The following is a 27,139-nucleotide window of genomic DNA, read 5'->3' as shown; positions in this document are numbered from 1 at the left end:
TCAAAAAAAAAAAAAAAAAAAAAAGTAGACAAAGGTTGTGAACAGACAGTTTACAAAGAAGAAATGCAAGAACATCGAATATTTAAAAAGTTCAATTTTGTTAGCAAAGTCACAAATTTAAAACACTATTATCAAAATAGTAAATAATAACTATTAAGCAGTAAAATAAAGGCATTTTTTCCTACTCTCAAAGGGTCTCCTTGTTGAGTGTAGTGAATAGGCATGCTCGTGCATTGCTAGTGAGCATATAAATTAGTTCAGGCATTGAGTCTGAAGAGCAATAGATTGTATGTGTCAAAAACCTTAGATTTTGCATACCCTTTAGTCCTAATGTCATGTCTCCTAATTTATCCTAGGATAATAACTGTGAATGAAAATGAAATAATATTGGCCGGGCGTGGTGGCTCACGCCTGTAATCCCAGCACTTTGGGAGGCTGCGGCGGGCAGATCACAAGGTCGGGAGTTCGAGACCAGCCTGGCCAATATGGCGAAACCCCGTCTCTACTAAAAATACAAAAAAAAATTAGTTGGGAGTGGTGGCGGATGCCTGAGTCCCAGCTACTTGGGAGGCTGAGGCAGGAGAATCGCTTGAACCCGGGAGGCGGAGGTTGTAGTGAGCCGAGATCGGGCCACTGCACTCCAGCCTGGGAGACAGAGCGAGACTCCGTCTCAAAAAAAAAAGAAAAAAGAAAATGAAATATATTAGTTTAGTGCTTGCTTTGGCAGTACATGTACTGAAATTGAACAATACAGAGATTAGCATGGCCCCTTTGCAAGGGTGATACCCAAATTTGTGAAGTGTTCCATATATTGAAAAAGATTACTCTTTAAAATAAATGTGAATAATTGAGATGTTCAAAAAATAGGAATATTATGTGTACATTAATTACTGTAAAAAGAACTAGTTAATATCATATGTTAATTGAAAAAAACAAAACCAGGTTACACATAGCATTTATATTAGGTTGGTGCAAAAGTAATTGCGGTTTTTGCAATAAATAGTGCAGTCCAGTATTTTGTTTAAAAAAGAAGATACACATGTATACATATGCGTGTTAATAGTGTACATTTCTGGAATGACAGGATTATAGTCATTTTTATGTTCTCCTTTTTAATTTTTTCAGAGTCTTGATACAGTAATAAGTTTAAAGGTTTATTTATTTTGAGACAGAGTCTCACTCTGTCGCCAGGCTGGAGTACGGTGGCGCGATCTTGCTCACTACAACCTCTGCCTCCTGGGTTCAAGTGATTCTCCTGCCTCAGCCCCCCGAGTAGCTGGGATTACAGGTGTGCACCACCATACCCAGCTAATTTTTGATATTTTTAGTAGATACGGGTTTTCACGACGTTGGCCAGGCTGTCCTTGAACTCCTGACCTCAAGTGATCTGCCTGCCTCAGCCCCACAAAGTGCTGGGATTACAGGAGTGAGCCACTGCACCCACTGAAGGTTTTTCTAATTTGTTTCAGCTAAATGTCTCATGCTGGATGCCTTACATCCTGGCTTATCTTTTTCAGTTAAGACTGGCTGCAATAACAAGGACCATGCTGTCAAGGATGTGGAAGTGGTCCAAAAGTTTAGATACAGGAGGCTTGAAGGAAGGCGGAAACTATCATTTTTGGAAAAATGATAATTGAGCCAACATTTCTTTATTTATAAATGGTTTTTAGTACTTTTATGAATATAATCTAATTTGACTTTCTGTGTTCCCTTAGCTTGTCTATATGCTTGTCTTTTTTTTTTTCCGAGACAGAGTCTTGGCTCTGTCACCCAGGCTGGAGTGCAGTGGCACGATCTCAGCTCACTGCAACCTCCGCCTCCTGGGTTCAAGCGATTCTCCTGCCTCAGCCTCCCGAGTAGCTGGGATTACAGGTACCCACCATCATGCCCAGCTGATTTTTTTGTATTTTTAGTAGAGACGAGGTTTCACCATGTTGGCCAGGCTGGTCTTGAACTCCTGGCCTCATGTGATCTGCCCACCTTGGCCTCCCAAAGTGTTGAGATTACAGGCATGAGCCACCGCACCCAACTTATGCTTGCCTTTTTAAGCACTTACTGCGTTGATGTTATTAGTGTCTTACCTTTTAAAAATATTTGTCATATTTGGTTTTTAAGATTTATTAACGTTATCTTTTTAAAAATTATTATTAAGAGATGCTGTCTAGCCCTGTCATCCCTTTTCTCTAAACCCTCCCTGGATGTAGCCACTGTTCATATTTAGCATACTTTCTAGACATTTTTCTCAACATACATAAGCATATATCTCCTGCATATTGGGTATCACTTGTGTGTCTAGTGCAGTGCCAAATTCATAGTAGGTATTCAGTAAATGTTAATGGAATGGCTAAAATATTTTGTGCAGTATTAATGCTTGCTGTTATTTTGGCCAGGAAGGCTAAGTTCCCTGTCTTCTCTTCCTAATATTTTAGCAAGAACAGTGATGAAATCAACATACCTCGACTCATTGTCAGTCAACTAAAGTGGCTTGACAGAGTTGTGGATGGCAAGGTAGGCTTACGGACTTTGTCTCTTGAATTTAAAGAGTATGTTTCTCATATCTTTTGGAAGTTGTATTTTTTTTTCTCTTTCTAAACAGAAAATTCATACTTTTCCATCCATCCATCCATTAGCTTTTTCTAATTTTCATCATTTGAGAATCATAGATATTTCACCTTTTAATTTCATCAGAAAAGTTTAAATACGAAGAGTAGGTATCATTTATTAAATAAATTAAATATTTGGGAAGATTCTTTTTCAAAGTACAGAGATAAATAACTATGTTTATCTCTCAAATAATTTCAGCTCTGCATTTCACAAGTAGGTAGTGTTTCTTTATTCTGGGTAATGTGCTGCAGTTCTAATAGTGTCCTCTACTGCAGGACCTCACCGCCAAGATCATGCAGCTGATCAGTATTGCTCCAGAGAATCTGCAGCATGACATCATCACCAGCCTACCTGAAATCCTAGGGGATTCCCAGCACACTGATGTGGGGAAAGAACTCAGGTGGATAAACACTCTGTCACCATCTAAGTGAGGCTCGACTGTGGGGACTTTATCATTGCAGTATTCAAAAAGCAGTAGTAATGTGGTCTCTTATATCTAAGAAGAAGATGATACCCACCTTCATGAGTAGGGTATGGGATTTGACTTAAAAAAAAAAAAGGTATATATTTGAATAGGTCCACGTACTTTCTTCTTTTTTTAAGACAGAGTCTTGCTTTGTCACCCAGGCTGGAGTGCAGTGGTGCGATCTCAGCTCATTGCAACCTCCACCTCCTGGGTTCACGCTATTCTCCTGCCTCAGCCTCCCGAGTAGCTGGGACTACAGGCGCCTGCCACCACGCCCGGCTAATTTTTTTGTATTTTTAGTAGAGACGAGGTTTCATCATGTTAGCCTGGATAGTCTCAATATCCTAACCTTGTGATCCACCTGCCTCAGCCTCCCAAAGTGCTGGGATTACAAGTGTGAGCTACTGTGCCTGGCCCCACATACTTTCTTTTAAATGGTATACCTGTTATGAGCGTGAAGTCTGGCTTAGGATTAGGTATCTAAATTTGGCCAATGGAGAAGTTGACCATGATCCCTTAGTTTCATTAACGTGTTCTTCAGGGCGTCCTTAACCCTGACTGCACATTAAAATCATTTGTGGAGCCTATTAAACATCTACCTTCTTTGGGTTCCTAGGTGATCCATTCTAATGCACAACCTTGCATCAGACCCCTTGCAGAGACCCATTGCTTGCTGTCATTCATCTGAAAAATAGTAATTGGTAGGGCAGTATTGAAGAAGGGGTGAACAATATCCCTAGGTAATAAAGTTTCCATCATAATGCAACTTTTTATTGTACTAGAAGCGTTTTTTAAAAATTCAGTTTGTGATACTTCCTTTTGTGTAGTTGTGTGCACAGCTACCTCCAAAACATCCAATGATTTCTTGCCTTTGTCCTTTTGGGCAGGATGCTCCCTATGGGCAAAGCACTATGCCACCCACTTTACCTGCCTGATGCCAGCTCATCTCCTTTTGTATAGTCTTCTTTTAGCATCTATCACTGTGACTCATGTCTTTAATCCCAGCATGTTGGGCCGCTGAGGTGGGTGGGTCACTTGAGCCCAGGAATTCAAGACCAGCTTGGGCAAAAAGCTGTCTCTCCAAAAAATACAAAACTTAGCTGGGTGTGGTGGTACGACCTATAATTCTAGCTACTCAGGAGGCTGAGATGGGAGGATCAATTGAGAATGGAAGGTCGAAGCTACAGTGAACTGTGATCACGCCACTGTACTCGAGCCTGGGCATCAGAGTAAGACCCTGTCTCAAAAAGCAAAAAAAAAAAAAAAAAAATCGATTACTGTCCTCACTGCGTTGTGCTCCTGTAGCACCATGCACACGTGTCTCTGATACTTATCACATTTCATTGTAAATGTTTTGTGTTTTCTTTTTCCTTTTTGCGGGGAAGGATATGTACCAAACTAAATAGTGGTGTTCTCTGGGTAGTGGGGATTGTGATGGAAGGCTTGTTTCTACTTTTATTATTTGAATTTTTATAATGAGCATGTATTATTTTTTGCAGTCAAAACAATTTTTAAAGAAACATACTATAAATGGTAATTTAATGGCAACTAAGTATGTCCTTTCTTTCCATACTGTAATGAATGATTTTCTCAAGTCATTGTCTGCCCAGCTCTGTTCAAACAATTATATAACTTTTTTGTTTTTCTACCATTCACAGTGACCTACTGATAGAGAATACTTCACTCACTGTCCCAATTTTGGATGTCCTTTCCAGCCTCCGACTTGATCCAAACTTCCTGTTGAAGGTAGGAAAGACTCAGCTTTCCAGAAACTGAGCCAGCTTTCCAACCTCCCAGAACAAGTGTTACTCAGTCATTGCCTTGGGAGTAATGAATATATCATTTTGAAACCATAGTGAATCACATTTGATATTTTTTTTTCCCCACCTCAGTGAGTTTCAGATGCTATTCTGTGATAGAATCACAGGTCTGTTGTTTTTTTTGTTTTTGTTTTTGTTTTGTTTGTTTTTGAGATGGAGTCTTGCTCTGTCGCCCAGGCTGGAGTGCAGTGGCGCGATCTCCGCTCACTGCAACCTCTTGCCTCCCAGTTTCAAGCAGTTCCCTGACTCGGCCTCCCGAGTAGCTGGGATTACAGGCGCCTGTCACCACGCCCGGCTAATTTTTGTAATTTTAGTAGAGACTGGGTTTCACCATATTGTCCAGGCTGGTCTTGAACTCTGGACCTTGTTTTCCACCCACCTCGGCCTCCCGAAGTGCTGGGATTACAGGCTTGAGCCACTGTGCCGGCCCACAGGTCTGTTTTTAAGCAGTAAGTTTTGAGTGGAAATCTGTATTGTCTGAATCATACCTGCTTCCCATAGGAATAATACTTTTTATGCCTTACTGTAGCCAGTTGAGAATTTAGGCTCTGAATGTAAGATAATAGCTCTGTTTCACATTTATTGCCCATCTGTTTTTGACGAAGCTGTGGTATTAACAACTAAAAGATTCTAATTTGAGGAAACATCTAAAATTTTTTCCCCCTAAATTATAAGTGGGAAAATGGAGTAAGAGAAGTGATTTTTTTCTAATGTTACCTAACAGTTCAGTACAAAGTTGAGGTAGTGACATTAAAACTTACTAAGTTTTTGTGCTTTTAATTTTTAGGTTCGCCAGTTGGTGATGGATAAGTTGTCATCTATTAGATTGGAGGATTTACCTGTGATAATAAAGTTCATTCTTCATTCCATAACAGCCATGGATGCACTTGAGGTATGCTCTTATATCCCGTCATACCTAGATAAAGCAACTTAAGTTAATAAGTGCCAATTGCTCTTCTCTGTCCCCAGACTGAGAATACTGACTAATCCGCATAGCATTCAGAGGAGAGAATGGAGCTATTCAACAGATTCATTATTCTGTATAAGCTGCTATAAGTTACATTTACTCTTTCTGTGTAGTACCTCACAGAATTCTGAAATTTTGGGTATGACGCTCTATGACATTGCATTAACTATTCTCACAACTCTATTTTTCAAAATGTCCAACATTTAAAATTTTTTCTTCCTCAGTCTTTCAGGAGATTGTCATGGTTGAGAGACTGGACTGTGCGTACCCATTATGAATAAGCAGAAAACCATAGTTAATATTTTATTTTCTGCAGGTAATTTCTGAGCTTCGGGAGAAGTTGGATCTGCAACATTGTGTTTTGCCATCACGGTTACAGGCTTCCCAAGTAAAGTTGAAAAGTAAAGGACGAGCAAGGTAAAGAACTCATCCTCACATAGGATGTCACAATTTTCTGACATCCCACAGTCAGAGTTAGAGCTTAATACTTACAACTACAGGCTGGGCACGGTGGTTCACGCCTATAATCCCAGCACTTTGGGAGGCCGAGACAGGCGGATCACGAGGTCAGGAGATCAAGACCATCCTGGCTAACACGGTGAAACCCTGTCTCTACTAAAAAATACAAAAAACTAGCCGGGTGACGTGGCGGGTGCCTGTAGTCCCAGCTACTCAGGAGGCTGAGGCAGGAGAATGGCGTAAACCCGGGAGGCGGAGCTTGCAGTGAGCTGAGATCTGGCCACTGCACTCCAGCCTGGGCGACAGAGCAAGACTCTGTCTCAAAAAAAAAACTTACAACTACAAATAATGGTACTATTATGACATTTACATCTAGTATTGTATAGTGTTTCAAATTACATATATGTATGTGATTATGTATGCGTTTATATGTTTTCTTAGCGATTCAGATCAATTCCAGACAGACTACAGTGCAAGTTTATTAGCCATCTTATATGTGAGGTTGTCATTTGCTTCAGTGTACATGGCTACTAAGCAGGAACTCAGATCTTGTAAGTTCTTTTCTGGTAGGTAAGAATAATTTTTTTTCCTCTCTGCTACTTGTAGTTCCTCAGGAAATCAAGAAAGCAGCGATCAGAGCTGTATTATTCTCCTCTTTGATGTAATAAAGTCAGCTATTAGATATGAGAAAACCATTTCAGAAGCCTGGATTAAGGTGAGATCTTTGGAACTTTGATTATCAAGGAGGAAATGAGTGGCAATTAGTGACAGATGTATAACTGAGGTAGCTTGAAATAAAAATCTCAAAAGTCATTCAAGTGGAAATGATAGCTGATGGCTGCCATATGGACACATTGGCTCTTGGATGACATAACAGGGCTTGCTGAGTAAGATGAAATATGTTTCGCTGATGTGTCGTAATATTTTTGTGACTCTCCTGTTTTTTCAGGCAATTGAAAACACTGCCTCAGTGTCTGAACACAAGGTAATGTTCATGTACTATGCATTTTCAGCATTGCAGATGTAAAAGTAATGACGTTGGCTAGCTTGCCTTCCCGCTTTCTTTCTTTCCCCTCCCTCTAGTCACTCTTTTTTTCTCTTCTCTAGTTGCTCTAATAAACATTAGCTGTCTGGGGAAGATAATCTGAGGGGGCGACTGGCCAGATAGCCTGCCCCTACTCACTCTGGCTATAAAATAAGCCTACAGTATCCATAAGGGGAAATACTAACAGTGTAACCAAGCATATCAAGATGCAGTCAAAGAAGCCAAGTCCCCACCGATGAGATGAAGAAAATAACCACCTGAGTCTCAGGTCCCTGTATCTGCCTAATTGCCCTTCCTTCCACCCAGCACCACTGTCAAGATAATGGCATTCCATGTTTTATTTTACTTTGCCCATGTAGACCTGACTGGAGTAAATCAGTCTGTCCACTGTCAAGGCAGTGGTACTGGATCTTACGTCTCTAATCTAGAAGTACCTTCCATCAGAAAGCCAGATGGTTGGCTGGGTGCTGTGGCTCACATTTATAATCCCAGTACTTCGGGAGGCAGATCATCTGAGGTCAGGAGTTTGAGACCAGCCTGGCCAATGTAGCGAAACCCTGTCTCTAAAAGAAAATTAAAAAATAAAAAAATTAGCCTGGCCTGGTGTCACGCACCACTGCACTCCAGCCTGGGCAACAGTGCAAGACTCCATCTCAAAAAAAAAAAAAAAGCCAGGCCGGGCACGGTGGCTCAAGCCTGTAATCCCAGCACTTTGGGAGGCCGAGACGGGCGGATCACGAGGTCAGGAGATCGAGACCATCCTGGCTAACACGGTGAAACCCCGTCTCTATTAAGAAATACAAAAAACTAGCCGGGCGAGGTGGCGGGCGCCTGTAGTCCCAGCTACTCGGGAGGCTGAGGCCGGAGAATGGCGTGAACCCGGGAGGCGGAGCTTGCAGTGAGCCGAGATCGCGCCACTGCACTCCAGCCTGGGCGACAGAGCGAGACTCCGTCTCAAAAAAAAAAAAAAAAAGCCAGATGATTGAGTTCCTTAGGTTTTCATTGGTTGCCTTTAAAGATTTTTCTTTGGTTGGAATCTGTTTTGTGGGATTTTTGTTAGTTGTGTTAGCCAATTTTTGGATGACTATCTTAAAAACTTTCATGATGCCGAATAAAGCAATGAAAATTCAGAATTTTTTCTGGTGAAAAGTATCAAAGTACTCCAACACACTGTTTTTGGTTTTGGATAAACATAAATTTACCACCGTGGCTGCCTGCATTCCTATTTTTACATATTTGTAATCATTGTATAAATATAATTTCTATTCTTATTTTTTTCTTTGCATTTTTTCTCCTGTCATAAATATTTCAAGTGTCTGCTTTGTCTTCATTATTATCTTTAATGACTGTATTCTGGTCTAATAACTCTCAATTTTGGTGTCCTCAGGAGTGGGACAATCAGTTAAGAGAAGCAGTAAAATTTGTTTTGTTTTTTCTTGTTTGTCTTGCTTTCCTTTTTAACTGTTTTTTTTTTTTTTTTTTTTTTTTTCCCCTGGAAGCATAGACTCAAGTTGCCCTGAATACACTCCCAATGTTTTCTCTTTTTTGGTCTTGTTTTGTTTTTCAAGAGACTAAGTCTTGCTCTGTCACCCAAGCTGGAGTGCAGTGGTAGCATCATAGCTCCCTGCAGCCTCAAACTCCTGGGTTCAAGTGATCCTCCCACCTCAGTCTTCGGAGTAGCTGGGACTACAGGCAAGCACCACCAGGCCTGGCTAATTGTTTTTTTTATTTATTTATTATTTTTATTATTATTTTTTTTTGAGATGGTGTTTCGCTCTTTTGCCCAGGCTAGAGTGATGTGGCACAATCTCAGCTCACTACAACCTCCGCCCCCTGGGTTTAAGCAGTTCTCCTGCCTCAGCCTCCCTAGTAGCTGGGATTATAGGTGCCCGCCACCACGCCCAGCTAATTTTTGCATTTTTAGTAGAGACGGGATTTCACCATGTTGGCCAGGCTGGTCTCAAACTCCTGACCTCAGGTGATCTGCCCACCTCAACCTCCCAAAGTGCTGGGATTACAGGTATGACCCACCATGCCAGGCCAATTTTTTTATTTTTTATATAGATGAGGTCTTGCTGTGTTGCCCAGACTGGTCTGAAATTTTTTTTTTTTTTTTTTTTGAGACGGAGTCTCATTCTGTCGCCCAGGCTGGAGTGCAGTGGCGTGATCTCGGCTTACTGCAAGCTCCGCCTCCCGGGTTCATGCCATTCTCCTGCCTCAGCCTCCTGAGTAGCTGGGACTACAGGTGCCTGCAACCTCGCCTGGCTAATTTTTTTTTTTTTTTGTATTTTTAGTAGAGACAGAGTTTCACCGTGTTAGCCAGGATGGTCTTGACCTCCTGACCTCGTGATCTGCCTGCCTCAGCCTGCCAAAGTGCTGGGATTACAGGCGTGAGCTACTGCACCCGGCATGGTCTCAACTTTTTAGCTTCAAGTGATCCTCCTGCTTGGGCCTCCCAAAGTGCTGGGATTATAGGCATAAGCCACTGCTCCCAGCCCTCAAATTTTTCTTTTTTAAACTTAGGTAAACAAGCTAATTGTGGAGAAAAACCCACAAGGAAACTGCAGATGTAAAAAATACAGTTTTTCTCCACTCTCTGTCCCATTCCTCAGGGATAATCATCCTAAATTTTTTCTCTTCATATACAAGCTGTAATTGCGTGGAAGTACAGGTGTACTCTTATACCTACACATATATATGTTTATATATTGTTTTTACAAAAGCAGAATCTTAACTATGATTATGGGTGGTGGTGGTGTTGTTTAAAGAGACAGGGTCTCACTCTGTCACCAGGCTGGAGTGCAGTGGCACAATCATAGCTCACTGTTGCCTCCACCTCCTGGGCTCAAGTGAGCCTCCCTCCTCAGCCTCCCAAAGCAGTGGTATTATAGGCATGAGCCACCATGCCCAGCCTGATTATCCTTTTGCAGGTTGCTGTTTTTTCCACTTCATATCAGGAATGTCTTTTCTCTGTCAAAAAATATAGTATGGCTCAGCAGTCCCTAACCTTTTTGGCACCAGGGACTGGTTTCATGGAAGAGAGTTTTTCCACATCCATGAAATCATGAAATCGTGTCAGGGCATGAACAGTTCATGAACAGTCAGGATGAAACAGTTCACCTTAGATCATCAGGCACTACTTAGATTCTCATAAGGAATGTGCAGCCTAGATCAGTGCATGTGCAGTTCACAATAGGGTTCACACTCCCATGAGAATCTAATGCTGCCGCTATTCTGACAGGAGAAGGATCTCAGGTGGTAATGCCCACTTGACCGCCCCTCACCTCCTGCTGTGCAGCTTGGTTCCTAGCAGACCACAGACTCTGTGGTCCAGGGGTTGCGGACCCCTGGTCTAGTTTATTCTTTTTGTTTGTTTGTTAATTTTTTAATTAAAAATTTTTTTTTTTAGATAGAGCTTTGCTCTGTCACTTAGGCTAGAGTGCAATGGCATAATCTTGGCTCACCGTAACCTCCACCTCCCAGGTATAAGTGATTCACTTGCCACAGCTTCCCAAGTAGCTGGGATTACAGGCACCTGCCACCATGACTGACTAATTTTTTTGTGAGTATTTTTGGTAGAGATGGGGCTTCACCATGTTGGCCAGGCTAGTCTCAAACTCCTGACCTCAGGTAATCTGCCCACCTCAGCCTCCCAAAGTGCTGGGATTACAGGCATGAGCCACCATACCCTGCATGGCTTATTCTTTTTGATGACTGTGTAATAGTCCAAAAATTAAAATAACTCTATCATAATTTATTGAACCTTTCCCGTATTGATGGGCATTTATAGTCTTTCCAATTTTTACAAAGTAATTTTCCTTTTTTTTTTTTTTTTGATACAAGTTCTTGCTCTGTCACCCAGGCTCCAATGCAGTGGCTCGATCTTGGCTCACTGCAACCTCTGGTACCCGGGTTCAAGCAATTCTCCTGCCTCAGCTTCCCAACTAGCTGGGATTACAGGTGCGTGCCACGTTGCCCGGCTAAGTTTTGTATTTTTAGTGGAGACGGAGTTTCAGCATCTTGGCCAGGCTGGTCTTGAACTCCTGACCTCATGATCCACCTGTCTCGGCCTCCCAAATTGCTGGGATTACAGGCGTGAGCCACCTCGCCTGGCCTAGTAATTTTCCTAATAATAGTGAAAATACATACTGTAGTTGACAACAAATACACACTGGAGTTGGCAAGTGATTGAATCTTTCTTTTAATAAATGTCAAAATGTTCAGAGTTACATCTGTAATAATATCACTTTCATGTATATTGCTCTGTATTCTTTTTTTTTTTTTTTTTTTTTTGAGACAGAGTCTCGCTTAGTCGCCCAGGCTGGAGTGCAGTGGCGCGATCTCGGCTCACTGCAAGCTCCGCCTCCCGGGTTCACACCATTCTCCTGCCTCAGCCTCCCCAGCAGCTGGGACTACAGGCGCACGCCGCCACACCCGGCTAATTTTTTATGTTTTTAGTAGAGACGGGGTTTCACCGTATTAGCCAGGATGGTCTCGATCTCCTGACCTTGTGATCTGCCTGCCTTGGCCTCCCAAAGTGCTGGGATTACAGGCATGAGCCACCATGCCCGGCCTGCTCTGTATTCTTGTATTTTTTTTTGGTTGGTTTCCTTTTTGTGGAGAACGGGGTCTCGCTATATTACCCAGGCAGGTCTCGAACTCCTGGGCTCAAGCTATCCTCTCACCTCTGCCTCCCTGAGAGCTGGGATTACAGGCGTGAGCCACCGCGCCCGGCTGCTCTGTATTCTTAAGAGGTACTAGTGGTTAATAGTTGTGGCACTTTATTTCTCTGAAAAATATTTCTGGGTTTTGTGAAAAGTGTAGATACTCCCAGGGGAGTGTGTGGAACAAATGAGCATTATCCATTCTGTGTTTTAACGGGGAAAGGCTGCTGTTTAATTGTAGCGAATGTACTGATTTGTTAACTGTTTTTCTATTATTGCCTATTTATTGACAATAGGTGTTTGACCTGGTGATGCTTTTCATCATCTATAGCACCAATACTCAGACAAAGAAGTACATTGAAAGGGTGCTAAGAAATAAGATTCGATCAGGCTGCATTCAAGAACAGCTGCTCCAGAGTACATTCTCTGTTCATTACTTAGTAAGTGTCAGAGACTATTGATCTTTAATCTAAAACGGAAAGCTTTATAGCTCCCATGTAAAATTTTATCTTATTTCAGTCCATTGTTCAAACCCATTGAGATTTTTGAATTTTATTTTTGCATTAATTATTTTAATTGTCTATCTCAATGCAGTTTGCAACTTTGACAAACTGACCGTCCGTATCCTATTTAAGTAGCTTACAGAAACCTTGAGGGGTAAAGGACCAGCCTGTAGAAACTAGTAGAAACGTAAATATGAACCTATTTGAACTATCACTCTTTGGCCATTCAAAACTGTGGAATTTAGGTGATAATTCCTCTGGAAATGTAAATTATTCAAAGTGGAATTTTATAAGCTGGGAATAGTGTTTTGCCAGCTGAACATTCAGGGTATTAACAGTATAGAACTTAGAAAACTGGATGGGCCAGTCGTTTGGGGTTTGGGTTAGGAGCTCATGAGAATACCTCATTGGGTCTTAAATTTTACATTTAGGTATAGATTTAGCAGTTGTATTATTTTATCTTGCAGTTCTTTCTGTGTTTATTTCTGCCAGTTGTATATGTTTTGGGCTATAATTTTCTAGACACAGAAACTATATGTAATTTTTCATTGTATTTTCCCCAATAAAGCATTATACCCAGCTGAGTATAAGATTTTTAAAACTTACGGTATCAATAAAGAAGCTATGTTTATTAACTGGTTAGTCTGGGTCTATTAATGTCTATGTATATTGCATTATTGGTAGGGTATGATCACTTCTCTTCTTGATCTTCTTTTAAAAAAAATCAGTTTAGTTAGCATTGAACCTTATAGACCAACTTCAAATTATAAGCAAGGTGGAACATCCCTGGGGGGGTAGTGTGATTGCATGGGGAAACTGGAATTTAGAAGAGCTGGCCTCCAATCCCAAATTGAGCAGATAGGAACGTACTATTAGGCTTATAATTTAACTTCTTTGAGCTTAAAGGTCAATTATTATCCAAACGTGGAATCCCACTGATGCTGAGAGTAATCTCGGAATGGTGAAGGATTATTTTTGTGTAAAGCAAAGATTAAGATTTCTCAAGTTAAAATGAGAGTTAGAGAGGAGAAGTCTGACATTCCAAAAGGATAAGCAACTCTTAGCTTGTGTACTAACTGCTTCTTATAGCTCCTTTTCTCTCTGTACTCTTCCCCACTCAAGGTTCTTAAGGATATGTGTTCATCCATTCTGTCGCTGGCTCAGAGTTTGCTTCACTCTCTAGACCAGAGTATAATTTCATTTGGCAGTCTCCTATACAAATATGCATTTAAGTTTTTTGACACGTATTGCCAGCAGGTATGTTGAAGCTTTTATTTTGGCAAGGAGGGAACAGGGGAAGGGAAAATAATCTGATGTTTATTTTTTGTTGATTGGAACTTACTGAAGGGGAAGGAACTCTGAACTGGGACTCAGGAAAGCTCAATTCTAGTCCCAGCCTTGATGAAATGAAGAGACTTGACTGGTGGATCTAACTCTGTGTTCTGAGCTCTAAAATTCTGTCTGAAATTAAGATCCAGATCTATTTCAAAACATGAGACACTTGTTTTGTTTTGAGACGGAGTTTTGCTCTTCATGTCCAGGCTGGAGTGCAGTGGCGTGATCTCGGCTCACTGCAACTTTCGCCTCCCAGGTTCAAGCGATTCTCCTGTCTCAGCCTCCTGAATAGCTGTGATTAAAGGCACACACCACCACAGCTGGCTAATTTTTTGTATTTTTAGTAGAGACGGTTTCACCATGTTGGCCAGGCTGGTCTCGAACTCCTGACCTCAGGTGATCTGCCTGCCCTGGCCTCTCAAAGTGCTGAGATTACAGGCATGAGCCATCAGGCCCAGCCAAGACACATTTTAACAGCATATATCCAGAGAGGAGGGACTGTATTTGTGGAAAATGTTTATGAAAGCAAGTAAAGAACAGTGTCTTATTTTGTATTTTTACATATATTCTTCCTATTATTGACAATGTTAAAACACATTTGAATGGAAATTTTAAAATGAAGATTTGTAAAAAGATTTTAAACATTTAAAGTAGAGCAGTAGTTGCAGCTAACATGAGGTAGCTGCTGCAGTTGAGAATATAATTCTGTTATGACTATTACACAGCGACAGTATAAAGGGAGAATGGCATCTAAGACATTTTTGAACCCTCTTAATGTCTTAGAGACCCTATCATGATCCATGTTTGCTTGGAAACATGCAAGTCTAGCCTGTACTATATAAAGAAAATCTTTAAAGCTTTTAGTTCTTTTTTTTTTTTTTTGAGACGGAGTCTCGCTCTGTCACCCAGGCTGGAGTGCAGTGGCCGGATCTCAGCTCACTGCAAGCTCCGCCTCCGGGGTTTACGCCATTCTCCTGCCTCAGCCTCTCAAGTAGCTGGGACTACAGGCGCCCGCCACCTCGCCCAGCTAGTTTTTTGTTTTTTTTGTTTTTTTTTTTTTTTTTGAGTCGGAGTCTCGCTCTGTCGCCCAGGCTGGAGTGCAGTGGCCGGATCTCAGCTCACTGCAAGCTCCGCCTCCTGGGTCTACGCCATTCTCCTGCCTCAGCCTCCCGAGTAGCTGGGACTATAGGCGCCCGCCACCTCGCCCGGCTAGTTTTTTGTATTTTTTTGGTAGAGACGGGGTTTCACCGTGTTAGCCAGGCTGGTCTCAATCTCCTGACCTCGTGATCTGCCCGTCTCGGCCTCCCAAAGTGCTGGGATTACAGGCTTGAGCCACCGCTCCCGGCCGCTTTTAGTTCCTTGAGTGCCATCATTTTGAGAAATTTCAACTGATCTTGTACAACCTCAACTTGCAAAGGGTAAAATTTAACCCATGTGGGAACAAGAAAGAGGAAAACTATGCCAAGGAGCAAAATCAGGAGGGCTTAGATAGTGCTCACCGATAAAATATGGGAAATAGGTCAAGACAGGATGCTAAAGTTACACTGGCATATTCCTAAATCTCCTGAAGCCAACATTAATGAAAACTAGATAATAGATGATGGGATTGGGTTGATTGTGATTTTAATGAAGTAGAGATTGGAGAGGCCTTGGGGGTGAATCCCTTTAGAATGGCCATCCCATATTTTGTTTTACATTGTCCTGTTGACTCTCCTCTGTATAGGAGGTGGTTGGTGCCTTAGTGACCCATATCTGCAGTGGGAATGAAGCTGAAGTTGATACTGCGTTAGATGTCCTCCTAGAGTTGGTAGTGTTAAACCCGTCTGCTATGATGATGAATGCTGTCTTTGTAAAGGTATCTTATTGGCTTCTTTTACTTTAGATATTGAATACTGTAATTGGTGGGAGGAGGTGGGAAGGAGGTGAGATGATGGGCAAGTAATATAAATAAAAAGTGACTATTCTATCTATGTGTTGATTCATTCAGCAAACACTTCTTTATGCCTAACCTACAGGCTAAGCTTTATTCTGGGTGCTGTGGGTGTAAAGTAAGTCCTTGCCTTTAATGTTAAAGACTAAGACACCTAAGCAAGTCACTATAAATACAACATGGTGAATTCTCTGGTAAAGTACTATAGCTAAAACAGAGCAAGAATAATTAAATTTAGCCTGGGAAGCTGGAGAATTCTTCAAAGAGACAATTTGAGTGATTGCTGAAGGATGGGAATGGCTGACAAGAGAAAGTATGGGAAGTGTGTTCTAGGCAGAGAAGAGTTTGAGCAGAAACAAGCTGGTGCCCAAGTCAGTGGTATGACTGAGGAATGAGAAGCAAACAAGCATGACTGGAGAATAGGATATATATGGAGAAGAGTGATGGGAGGCGAGGCTGGTAAGACATAGGACAGGTCCATTTGCAAAGAGTCTCAAATAACATGCTAAAGAGTTTCAACTTTATTTTCTAGACAATAGGGAGCTATTACCAGTTTTTACACAGAGTTGACTTAATCTGCTCAGCATTCAGAGATAACTCAGTAGGCTATATGATGGGTGGATTAGAGACTGCTGAAAGGGTCTAAGGGAGTGAGAGTAAGGGCCAGATTTTACTCACGGGAATGTAGAAGAAATGATGGCTTAAAAGACAGTTTGGTGTTAGAATTAACATGACTTGGTGACTGTTAAGAATATGTGCCGGGCGCAGTGGCTCACGCCTGTAATCCCAGCACTTAGGGAGGCCGAGACGGGCGGATCACGAGGTCAGGAGATCGAGACCAGCCTGACTAACACGGTGAAACCCCGTCTCTACCAAAAAAAAAAATACAAAAAACTAGCCGGGCGAGGTGGCGGGCGCCTGTAGTCCCAGTTACTCGGGAGGCTGAGGCAGGAGAATGGCGTGAACCCGGGAGGCGGAGCTTGCAGTGAGCTGAGATCCGGCCACTGCACTCCAGCCTGGGTGACAGAGCAAGACTCTGTCTCAAAAAAAAAAAAAAAAAAAGAATATGTGGCAGGTGCAGTGGCTCATGCCTGTAATCCCAGCACTTTGGGAGGCCAAGATGGGCAGATCACGAGGTCAGGAGATTGAGACCATCCTGGCTAACACGGTGAAACCCCGTCTCTACTAAAAACACAAAAATTAGCTGGGCGTGGTGGTGGGCACCTGTAGTCCCAGCTCCTCTGGAGGCTGAGGCAGGAGAATGACTTGAACCTGGGAGGCGGAGCTTGCAGTGAGCCGAGATCATGCCACTGCACTCCAGCCTGGGCGACAGAGCAAGACTCCGTCTCAAAAAAAAAAAAGAAGAGAGAGAATATGTGGCAATGAGAAACAGGAAAACTAGGTCCTAGTTTTTCGTGTTAGGAAACCAGGTGGATGGTTGTGCTGTTTCCGGAGACCAGGAGGGGAGTGCGTCTTCTGTAGGAAGTATGATGAGTTCACTATGGGATAGCCACATGTAGATGGTTAGTGGATAGTTGGAAATTCTGGTTTGGAACCCTGTGGGGCACCCTTTGGTGGAAGATTTAGTTTGGGTATTCAGAACCATATAAATGTGAGCTCAACTGAGGTAATTTTGAGGCAGAAGACCATAGAAGCTTAGAAGAGGACAGCTGGGCACGGTGGCTCACGCCTGTAATCCCAGCACTTTGGGAGGCCGAGGCGGACGGATCACCTGAGGTTGGGAGTTCGAGACCAGCCTGACCAACACGGAGAAACCCCCTCCTCTACTAAAAATACAAAAATTAGTCGGGCGTGGTGGTGCATGCCTGTAATTCCAGCTACTTGGGAGGCTGAGGCAGGAGAATCATTTGAACCCAGGAGGTGGAGGCTGCAGTGAGCTGAGATCATGCCATCACACTCCAGCTTAGGCGAGAAGAGCGAAACTCTGTCAAAACAAACAAACAAACAAAAAAAGAGCGAGGGATTTATCTCAGTGCTGGATACTGTAGAGGTTGAAGGTGGAGCAGAGGCTATTGTCTTTGGCAATTATGATACCTCTGGCAACCTCTGAGAGAACAGTGTTAATTGAATTATAAGGTTGGAAGCCAGAGAGCAGTAACTTGAAGACTTGGGGAATAGAGTCAATGTTGAGAAGCATCAAGGAGGACAGAATAAGAAAAGTAGCTTGAGAAAGAAGCTAATTGCAAGGGAGATTTTTTTATTTTTTGAGACAGAGTCTCGCTCTGTCCCCTAGGCTGGAGTGCAGTGGCACGATCTTGGCTCACTGCAAGCTCCGCCTCCCGGGTTCACACCGTTCTCCTGCCTCAGCCTCCCGAGTAGCTGGGACTACAGGTGCCCGCCACCACGCCTGGCTAATTTTTGGTATTTTTTATAGAGACAGGGTTTGACTGTGTTAGCCAGGATGGTCTCAATCTCCTGACTTCGTGATCTGCCTGTCTCGGCCTCCCAAAGTGCTGGGATTACAAGCGTGAGCCACCGCACCTGGCTGCAAGGGAGATTTTTTTAGATGAGGAGGCTTGAGATTGCTTGTAGGCTGAGAGAAAGCATTCAATAGAGAGGAAGAAATGGAGATTTTTCAGAAATTAATTAAAAGTTTTCAAAGCTGTTTTATTACTTTATCCTCAGACAAACCATGAAAGGTAGTATAGCTATTATTATCGCCATGTTACAGATGAGAAAAGCTGAGACTTTTCCCACGGTCGCAAAGTAAGTAGTTTCCTTGTGACTCCTTCCAGATCTGTAGAGAAAGGAGAAATAATTCATGGAGTAGAAGCTGGGAAGGGATAATATGGCAAGGAATAGGGTAAAGACATAACTTTTGGTAGAATATTGTTTTCACTGAAAAAAGGGGAAAGGTGGAGGTAAAGAATACCGAGAACTGGGAGGTGCATTAGAATGACTAAGCAGTAGACGACTAAAGCCCAGGATTGTGGTTTAGAGTGAAGAGGATAACTTTATCTTTCCTGATAGTTAGTTCCTAGTCTCTGATAATAAGAGACTTAGAAAGCTGGAAGAGTTTTCTCAGTTTATTTCCAGTCTATCAAACCTTTGGGCTCTGAGCATAGCTTTTAGAACTTGAGCTTTTAAGGGAGCTAAAAAGTTTTAGATACCTGGCTATCTATGTGTGCCTCTTTTACAGGGATTTTAATGTTTTGATTTTTAAGGGAAAAATGTTAGCTGCTAGCCTCATTGTTCGCATCATTTTTTCCACAGGGCATTTTAGATTATCTGGATAACATATCCCCTCAGCAAATACGAAAACTCTTCTATGTTCTCAGCACACTGGCATTTAGTAAACAGAATGAAGCCAGCAGCCACATCCAGGTAAGAGGCAATGTTGGGAAAGATTTTTTTTTTTGAAACGGAGTCTAGCTCTGTCTCCTAGACTGGAGTGCAGTTGGCATGATCTCGGCTCAGTACAACCTCCGCCTCCTGGGTTCAAGCGATTATCCTGCCTCAGCCTCCCAGGTAGCTGGGACTACAGGCACATGCCACCATACTCGGCTAATTTTTGTATTTTTCCTATTTTGTATTAATTTTAAACCCCTTTACTTGAAATTTGCTAGGAAAAAAAACCAAACAAGCAAATGATAGATTTGCTAGTGTATAGTAGTGGAAATAGCCATAGTACCAGCATTTTTTAATTCTTACCACAAACATTAAGTGCCTATCCTGTGCCAGGCACTGATATATTAGATCCTCTGCCCTCGAAAAGCTTTGTTTATTAGGGAAGAGTTGGGTCTGTGATAAGATAACCATGAAACTGTTCAGGTTCTGAGTGCAGTGGGGACACAGAATTGCCTTGTTTCCTAAGAAACATCTCCATCTAATGTGAACTTCACGTGGGCTTGCTTTCGTTTGTGGACACCATTCACTGAAAAAGCCAGGCTGTAATCCCAGCACTTTGAGAGGCCAAGGCAGGCGAATCACATGTGCCCAGGAGTTTGAGACCAGCCTGGGCACCATGGTGAAACCCTGTTTCTACAAAAACATACAGAAATTAGCCAGGTGTGGTGGCACACACCTGTAATCCTAGCTACTCAGGAGGCTGAGGTGGGAGGATCCATTGAGCCCTGGGAGTTGAGGCTCCAGTGAGCCATGATTGTGCCATTGCACTCCAGCCTGGGCAAGAGAATGAGACTCTATCTCTAAATAAATAAATAAAACAAAAGGAAGAGATTAGATTGGAATCATAACTTGTAACTCGTTTGTATCTTTAGTGCTACCTTATGGCAATAATTCATACTGGACTGTGGCTTTGAACAACCAGCATATTTTTTCTTTTTTTTTCCCCCTTTCTTGGATCCCCAGTCAGCACATTTTTTTAATTAAAAAAAATTTTTTGGGACTAGGTAATATACATGTGTCATACAAAATTCAAAACATATAGAAGGGTATCCATTGAAAAATAACTCTCACTTCTTCTCTCCTCTAGGCACCTGGTTTGTCTTCCACTTTATAACCTTCTGAGACATTCTCAGAATTTACAAATTTGTATTTACCTGTAGTTTCCTTTCCCTTATTGTTCTACATCTTACCTTTTGCATTTAGCAGTTTATTTTGGAGATTCCTTCAAATCAGCAATATAAAGCTACTTCATCATTGTATTTTATTTTTGAATTTTGATAAAATACACATAACATAAAATAGAATATTTAAGCTGTTTTTAAGGGTACAATTTAGTAGCATTAAGTATATTCACAGTGTTATACAACCATTACCACTATCCATTTCTAGAACTTTCTGATCGTCCCAAGCAAACTTTGTACCCATTAGGCAATAATTCACCATCTTCCTCTCCCCACCCTTAATAATCACTAATCACATTCTGTCTGTGGATTCGTTCATTCTAGATGCCTCATATAAATGGAATCATACGATATGTATCCTTTTGTGTCTCACTTATTTCACTTAGCATAATATTTTCAAGGTTCATGTATGTTGTAGCATGCATCAGAACTTTATTCCCATTACAGCTGTAACAATTCCATTCTTTGTTTTTGTTGTTGTTTTGTTTTGTTTTGTAGAGACGGAGTCTCACTCTGTCACCTAGGCTTGAGTGCAATGGCACAATCTCGGCTTACCATAACCTCTGCCTCCTGGGTTCAAGCAATTCTCTTGCCTTAGCCTCCCAAGTTATAGGGGTTATAGGCGTGCACCACCACGCCTGGCTAAGTTTTATATTTTTAGTAGAGATGGGATTTTGCCATATTGGCCAGGCTGCTCTCGAACTCCTCACCTCAGGAGATCCACCTGCCTTGGCCTCCCAAAGTGCTAGGACTGCAGGCGTGAGCCACTGCGCCCAGCCCCCATTCTTTGTTTATAACACATTTTGTTTATCCATTCATCCATTGATGGACTATTGGGTTGTTTCCACCTTTTGGCCATTTGAATAATGTTGCTGTGACTATTGGTTTACAAATATTTGTTTGAGTCCCTATCTTCAGTTCTTTAGGGTATATTTCTAAGAGTGGAATTGCTTGATCATATGATGACCATATGTTTACCATTTTGAGGAACCACCAAACAGCTTTCCATAGCAGCTGCACAATTTTACATTCCCACCAACAACGTATGTAGGTTCCAATTTCTCCATATCCTGGCCAACATTTATTTTCCTTTCTTAAAAATTTCTTTTGATTTTTATTAATTAATTAATTTAAAAAATTATTATTTTTTTTAGATAGGGTCTTGCTCTGTCACCCAAGCTGCAGTGCAGTGGCGTGATCATACTTCACTGCAACCTGAAAATCCTGTGCTTAAGCAGTCTTCCCAACTCAGCCTCCTGAGTACCTGGGACTACAGGTACCTGCCACCTCGCCAGGCCCTATTTTTTAATTATAATCATCCTGATGAGTACGAAGTGGTATCTCATTGTGGTTTGATTTGCATTTCCTAATGACTAATGATGTTAAGCATCTTTTCACATACTTCTTGGCCATTTCTATATTTTTGTAGAAATGTCTATTCAAGTCCTTTACCCATTTTTGTTTGTTTTGTTTTAGAGATGGAGTCTCACTCTGTCACACACTTTGGAGTGCAGTGGTGTGATCTTGGCTCACTGCAACCTCCACCTCCTAGGCTCAAGCGATCCTCCCATGTCAGCCTCCTGAGTAGCTGGGACCACAGGTGCACACACTACCATGCCCAGCTAATTTTTTGTAATTTTGGTAGACATGAGGTTTCGTCATGTTACTCAGACTGGTCTGGAACTCTTGAGCTCAGGAGATCCACCCACCTCTGCCTCCCAAAGTGCTGGCATCACAGGCACGAGTCACTGTGCTCAGCCCTTTGCCCATTTTTATATTAGGTTTTTGTCGCCATTGAGGTATAGGAGTTATTTATATATTCTGGATATTGATCCCTTATCAGATATATGATTTGCAAATATTTTCTCCCATTCTATGGGTTTTTACTCCCTTGATAGTGTCCTTTGATGCCCAAAAGTATTTAGTTTCAATAAAGTCAAATTTATCTTTTTTTTTTTCTTTTTCTTTTTTTTTTTTTTTTTGAGATGGAGTCTCACTGTATCGCTAGGCTGGAGTGCAGTGGCGCAATCTCTGCTCACTCCAACCTCCGCCTCCCAGGTTCAAGCAATTCTTCTGCCTCCGCCTCCCCTGTAGCTGGGACTACGGGCACATGCCACAATACCCAGTTAATTTTTGTATTTTTAGTAGAGACGGGGTTTCACCATGTTGGCCAAGATGATCTCAGTCTCTTGACCTCATGATCTGCCTGTCTCAGCCTCTCAAAGTGCTGTGATTACAGGCGTGAGCTACTGCGCCCGACCTCTGTTAAGTTTTAAGATGGCACTCGCCGTCTTTGTGAAAAGTTGAACGTTACTAACGAAGTCTAATCATATTTTTAGAAGGGGTAAACAGTGATACCATTTACTGAATTGGAATTACTATTAAAATTCAAAAAACTGAAAATATTCATTTAACCACAAGCCAATCTTAGTTTTAAATGAGGACCACCCAACAAAATATTCTGTCAGTCATTCATGATCTGAATTCTGGTATATGAGATCTATTAAAGTATGGTGCACATAAAAAAGTCATGAGACATTTGTTTTGTAATAAATAAGGCAGTGGCCAATTATTACTCATTAGTAGCTTTTTTGAGATAAGTTATCAAGTCTTCCCCTTCTGCCTTCTTAATTCCGGCAAAGATCATTTTTCTTTTTGGGATTCTCCAAATACTCCATCAGTTTATCCTCTCCCCAGGTGATGCCTTTGTTCTTCTTGGCGTCTGTGTAAGAGAATCCAATGGCCTGACCTGTCTTCCGCGCGAAGAGACCATGGAGATTAGGCCCAGTCTTGTGCTTGCCTCCCTTTTCTACCGTGTGGCACTGGGCACACTTCTTAACAAAAATCTTCTTACCTTTCTCAACATCACCCATATTTAATTCTCTTTATCGTCACTGACGCCACAAAGGTTGCCACTCCAAAGCTATGCGACCCACACTCTATCAATTTTTTTTCCTGTGTTGCTTGTCCTTTTGGTTGTCATACTTAAGATACCATTGCAGAATCCAAGGTCATGAAGGTTTTCTTTTATTTTCTTCTAAGAGAAAGTTTTAGCTCTTAAATTCAGGTCTTTGATCCACTTTGTGTTAATTTTTGTATATAGCATATTTTAATATTTTAAGGATTTAACTTCATTCTTTTGCAGATGGATATCCAGTTTTTCCAGTGCCATTTGTTGAAAAGATGGTCCATTCACCATTGAAATGATTTTGGAACCCTTGTCAAAAATCAATTTGTCACATATATGAAGGCTTATCTTTGAACTCTGTGTTCTGTTTCATTGGTTTATATGTCTGTCCTGCCATCACCACACTGTTTTGACTACTGTAGCTTTGTATTAATATTGAAATCAGGAAGTGTGAGCCCTCCAACTTGTTTTTTTTCAAGGTTTTGGCAGTTTGGGGTCCTGTGAAATTCCATGTGAATTTTGGTGTGGATCTTTCTATTTCTGCAAAACGTGTTGTGGGACTTTGATAAGGATTGTGCTGAATCACTTTGAATGGTATTGTCATCTTAACAATATTGAGTGTCTTCCAGTCCACAAAGACAATAGCTCTTTCCATTTGCTTATGTCTTTAAAGTTTTTCAGCAATGTTTATTTATTTTATTTTATTTTGAGACAGTGTCTGGCTCTGTCACCCAAGCTAGAGTATAGTGGCGTGATCCTGACTCACTGTATTTTTGACTTCCCAGGCTCAGGTGATCCTCCCACCCCAGCGTTCCCAGTAGCCAGGACCTCAGGCATGCACTACCACAGCTGGCTAGTTTTTGTATTTTCTGTAGAAACGAGGTTTTGCCATGTTACCAGGCTGGTCTTGAACTCCTGGGTTCAAGCAATTCAGCCGCCTCAGCCTCCCAAAGTGTTAGGATGACAGGTATGAGCCACTTCACCCAGCCTTGCCTCCATGTTTAAATCTTTACCTGAGTATTTTATTCTAGTTCATTATTTTAGCTGAGCAGTCATCAACGTTATAATTTTCATATCCTTATAGAAATAATAATAAAAGGTATTATTGGCCAGGCGCGGTGGCTCACACCTGTAATCCCAGCACTTTGGGAGGCTGAGGCGGGTAGATCATGAGGTCAAGAGATCGAGACCATCCTGGCTAACACAGTGAAACCCTGTCTCTACTAAAATTACAAAAAATTAGCCAGGCGTGGTGGCAGGCACCTGTAGTCCTAGCTACTCGGGAGGCTGAGACAGGAGAATGGCGTGAACCCAGGAGGCGGAACTTGCAGTGAGCCAAGATTGTGCCACTGCGCTCCCGCCTGGGTGACAGAGCAAGACTCCATCTCAGAAAAAAATAAATAAATAAAATAAAATAAAATAAAATAAAATATATTATTATTGAATGTCTGTCATGTGCCAGGCACTGTTCTATAAGGTTTTTTGTTTTTTTTGTTTTTTGTTTCTAATTTAAGTTCTAGGGTACATGTGCGCAACGTGCAGGTTTGTTACATATGTATACATGTGCCATGTTGGTGTGCTGCACCCATTAACTCATCATTTACATTAGGTATATCTCCTAACGCTATCCCTCCCTGCTCCCCCGACCCCATGACAGGCCCCGGTGTGTGATGTTCCCCTTCCTGTGTCCAAGTGTTCTCATGTTCTAGAAGTTTTTTATGATTTATCTCTAATCCTTAAAACAACCTTCCCCATTTCAGGCCGGGCATGGTGGCTCACACCTGTAATCCTAGCACTTTGGGAGGCCAAAGTGGGCGGGTCACAAGGTCAGGAGATCGAGACCATCCTGGCTAACACGGTGAAACCCCGTCTCTACTAAAAATACAAAAAATTAGCCAGGCGTCGTGGTGGGCGCTTGTAGTCCCAGCTACTCAGAAGACTGAGGCAGGAGAATGGCGTGAACCCGGGAGGCGGAGCTTGCAGTGAGCCAAGATGGTGCCACTGCACTCTAGCCTGGGCAACAGAGTGAGACTCCTTCTCAAAAAAAAAAAAAAAGACTTCCCCATTTCACTGATGTAAAAATTAAAACTTGGAGAGATGAATTGACTTGCTAAAGACACACAGGGCTAGTTATGGTGGTTCACACCTGTAATCCCAGCACTTTGGAAGGCCAAGGCGGGTGGATCACCTGAGGTCAGGAGTTCAACACCAGCCTAGCCAACATGGTGAAACCCCATCTCTACTGAAAATACAAAATTAGCCGGTCATGGTGGCGGGCACCTGTAATCCCAGTTACCCAGGAGGCTGAGGCAGGAGAATCGTTTGAATTTGGGAGGCAGAGGTTGCAGTGAGCCGAGATTGTGCACTCTAGCCTGGGCAACAAGAACAAAACTCCCTCTCAAAAAAAAAAATGAAAAACAGTTAGTAAACGATAAAAGCCATACCTTCTTTTGCTGTGCCATTCCAGCATTTTCATCTTTCTTCATCATCTCATTGCAGGATGACATGCACTTGGTGATAAGAAAGCAGCTCTCTAGCACCGTATTCAAGTACAAACTCATTGGGATTATTGGTGCTGTCACCATGGCTGGCATCATGGCAGCAGACAGGTACACATGGAAGTTCTGACTTCTGTGGTCTGAGATCAGTTAATCTTGCTAACTAACGAAGTGTTACATCTCATACACATCATTTTAACAGTAGACGTTGCAACTATGAGAGAAATGAGCAAATGTGTTTTGCTACTTTTCCATGTTCTAATCGTGACTGTATATAATACCATGTATATTTTTTGCTGGATTGTGATCCTAGCTATTACAATCTGTTGTTAAAAATTAAGGATTGCCTAGAGGTAAAATTCTAGAAATCTTTGCACAAAAAGGGAGCCCTGATTCTTTTAGAATGCGTTTTTCTTTATCTGCTCCTGATATAGGCACTAGACAATGCAGGTGTCTACATTGCTGTGTCATTCCTGTCGGGAACTTTATACATTTGGTACAAATAAGATCTTGTGGATTTCCCCTCACCTTGTTCCTTGAGTCCCCATTTGTAGAATCTAAAGACATATTGGTTTGGGGGCTTGATAAGATGTTGCCATTACAAACCAACATTGGATTTCAGTTCATGCTCCTTGGAAATTATTTTCTGAGACATCAGGAGACATCTTTAGAATCCACATTGTGGAATCCTAATTAGGGAAAAGGAGTCAGAGTGGTGGGAGCAAAGAAAGCAAAGACAAAGTATATAAGTCTGCCTTTTTTCATGGTGCAGGACATGTAGCCCTCTGCACCCAACTTATCACCAGACACCTGCAAGTTGGCTCACTGCAATTTTGGCATTATCAGTAATGCACAAAGCCCTCTTCAGCATACAGCATACATCATAAGTACTACTCTGTAAATCCCCAGCAAGCCTTTGTTTCCTTGCAGTCAGCTCCTCTATTGCTGGCTGCCCATTGCTTTCTTGCAATGTATTTTTATACTTTCTCTAAGAAATCTTGTCTTTCTTTACCTACAACTGTCTTAGTAAATTCTCCCCCTAACCCTACCCCAGCCGCCACCGGCTCAGATAGTCATTGCTCCCCTGTGACACACATTAATAATGGGAAGAGGTTGCAAAGTGTATTGGTTAAGAGTTCCTTCACTGAAGCCATACTGCTTGCCCAGGGTCAAATTAGCTGAATTACCTTGGGTAAGTTACTTTATTTCTCTGCCTTTATAGACTCACATCTGCAATAAGGATAATAATAGGATTTACCTCATAGAGTCGTTGAAATGTCTAGCACATACACTAATTAAGTGCTTCCTCTAATTATTGCTAATTTGCCCTTAAAAATATGTACAGAAAAGAGAAAAGAAAAAAATATATAAAATAACCATCCTTTGCTCT

At 41.8% G+C, this 27,139-nt stretch overlaps 1 protein-coding gene, 1 non-coding gene and 1 pseudogene across 4 annotated transcripts in view; 2 read left to right on the top strand and 1 right to left on the bottom strand.

Moving 5' to 3' along the window:
* The window catches only part of FANCD2 (FA complementation group D2), a 76,043-nt gene that overhangs the window by 11,836 nt on the left and 37,068 nt on the right, over nt 1–27,139 (top strand). For all 3 annotated transcript variants that reach the window (XM_025377276.1, XM_025377275.1, XM_025377274.1), the window contains exons 8-19: nt 2,430–2,508; nt 2,880–3,004; nt 4,729–4,816; nt 5,678–5,782; nt 6,174–6,274; nt 6,923–7,031; nt 7,266–7,301; nt 12,322–12,465; nt 13,651–13,785; nt 15,587–15,718; nt 19,028–19,138; nt 25,751–25,860. In XM_025377276.1, the coding sequence (XP_025233061.1) occupies nt 2,430–2,508; nt 2,880–3,004; nt 4,729–4,816; nt 5,678–5,782; nt 6,174–6,274; nt 6,923–7,031; nt 7,266–7,301; nt 12,322–12,465; nt 13,651–13,785; nt 15,587–15,718; nt 19,028–19,138; nt 25,751–25,860 (1,275 nt within the window). The remainder of the gene's footprint in view (nt 1–2,429; nt 2,509–2,879; nt 3,005–4,728; nt 4,817–5,677; nt 5,783–6,173; nt 6,275–6,922; nt 7,032–7,265; nt 7,302–12,321; nt 12,466–13,650; nt 13,786–15,586; nt 15,719–19,027; nt 19,139–25,750; nt 25,861–27,139) is intronic.
* Nucleotides 712–814, top strand: LOC112619850. The gene has a single exon (XR_003118348.1). It is a non-coding gene; the product is annotated as a U6 spliceosomal RNA (small nuclear RNA).
* On the bottom strand, nt 22,870–23,216 carry LOC112619266 (annotated as a pseudogene).

Source organism: Theropithecus gelada, chromosome 2, assembly GCF_003255815.1.
Source record: "Theropithecus gelada isolate Dixy chromosome 2, Tgel_1.0, whole genome shotgun sequence".
In the NCBI taxonomy this organism is placed as follows: Eukaryota; Metazoa; Chordata; class Mammalia; order Primates; family Cercopithecidae; genus Theropithecus; species Theropithecus gelada.
The sequence above is the reverse complement of the archived record's forward strand: the minus strand, read 5'-3'. Positions and strand labels throughout refer to the sequence as shown.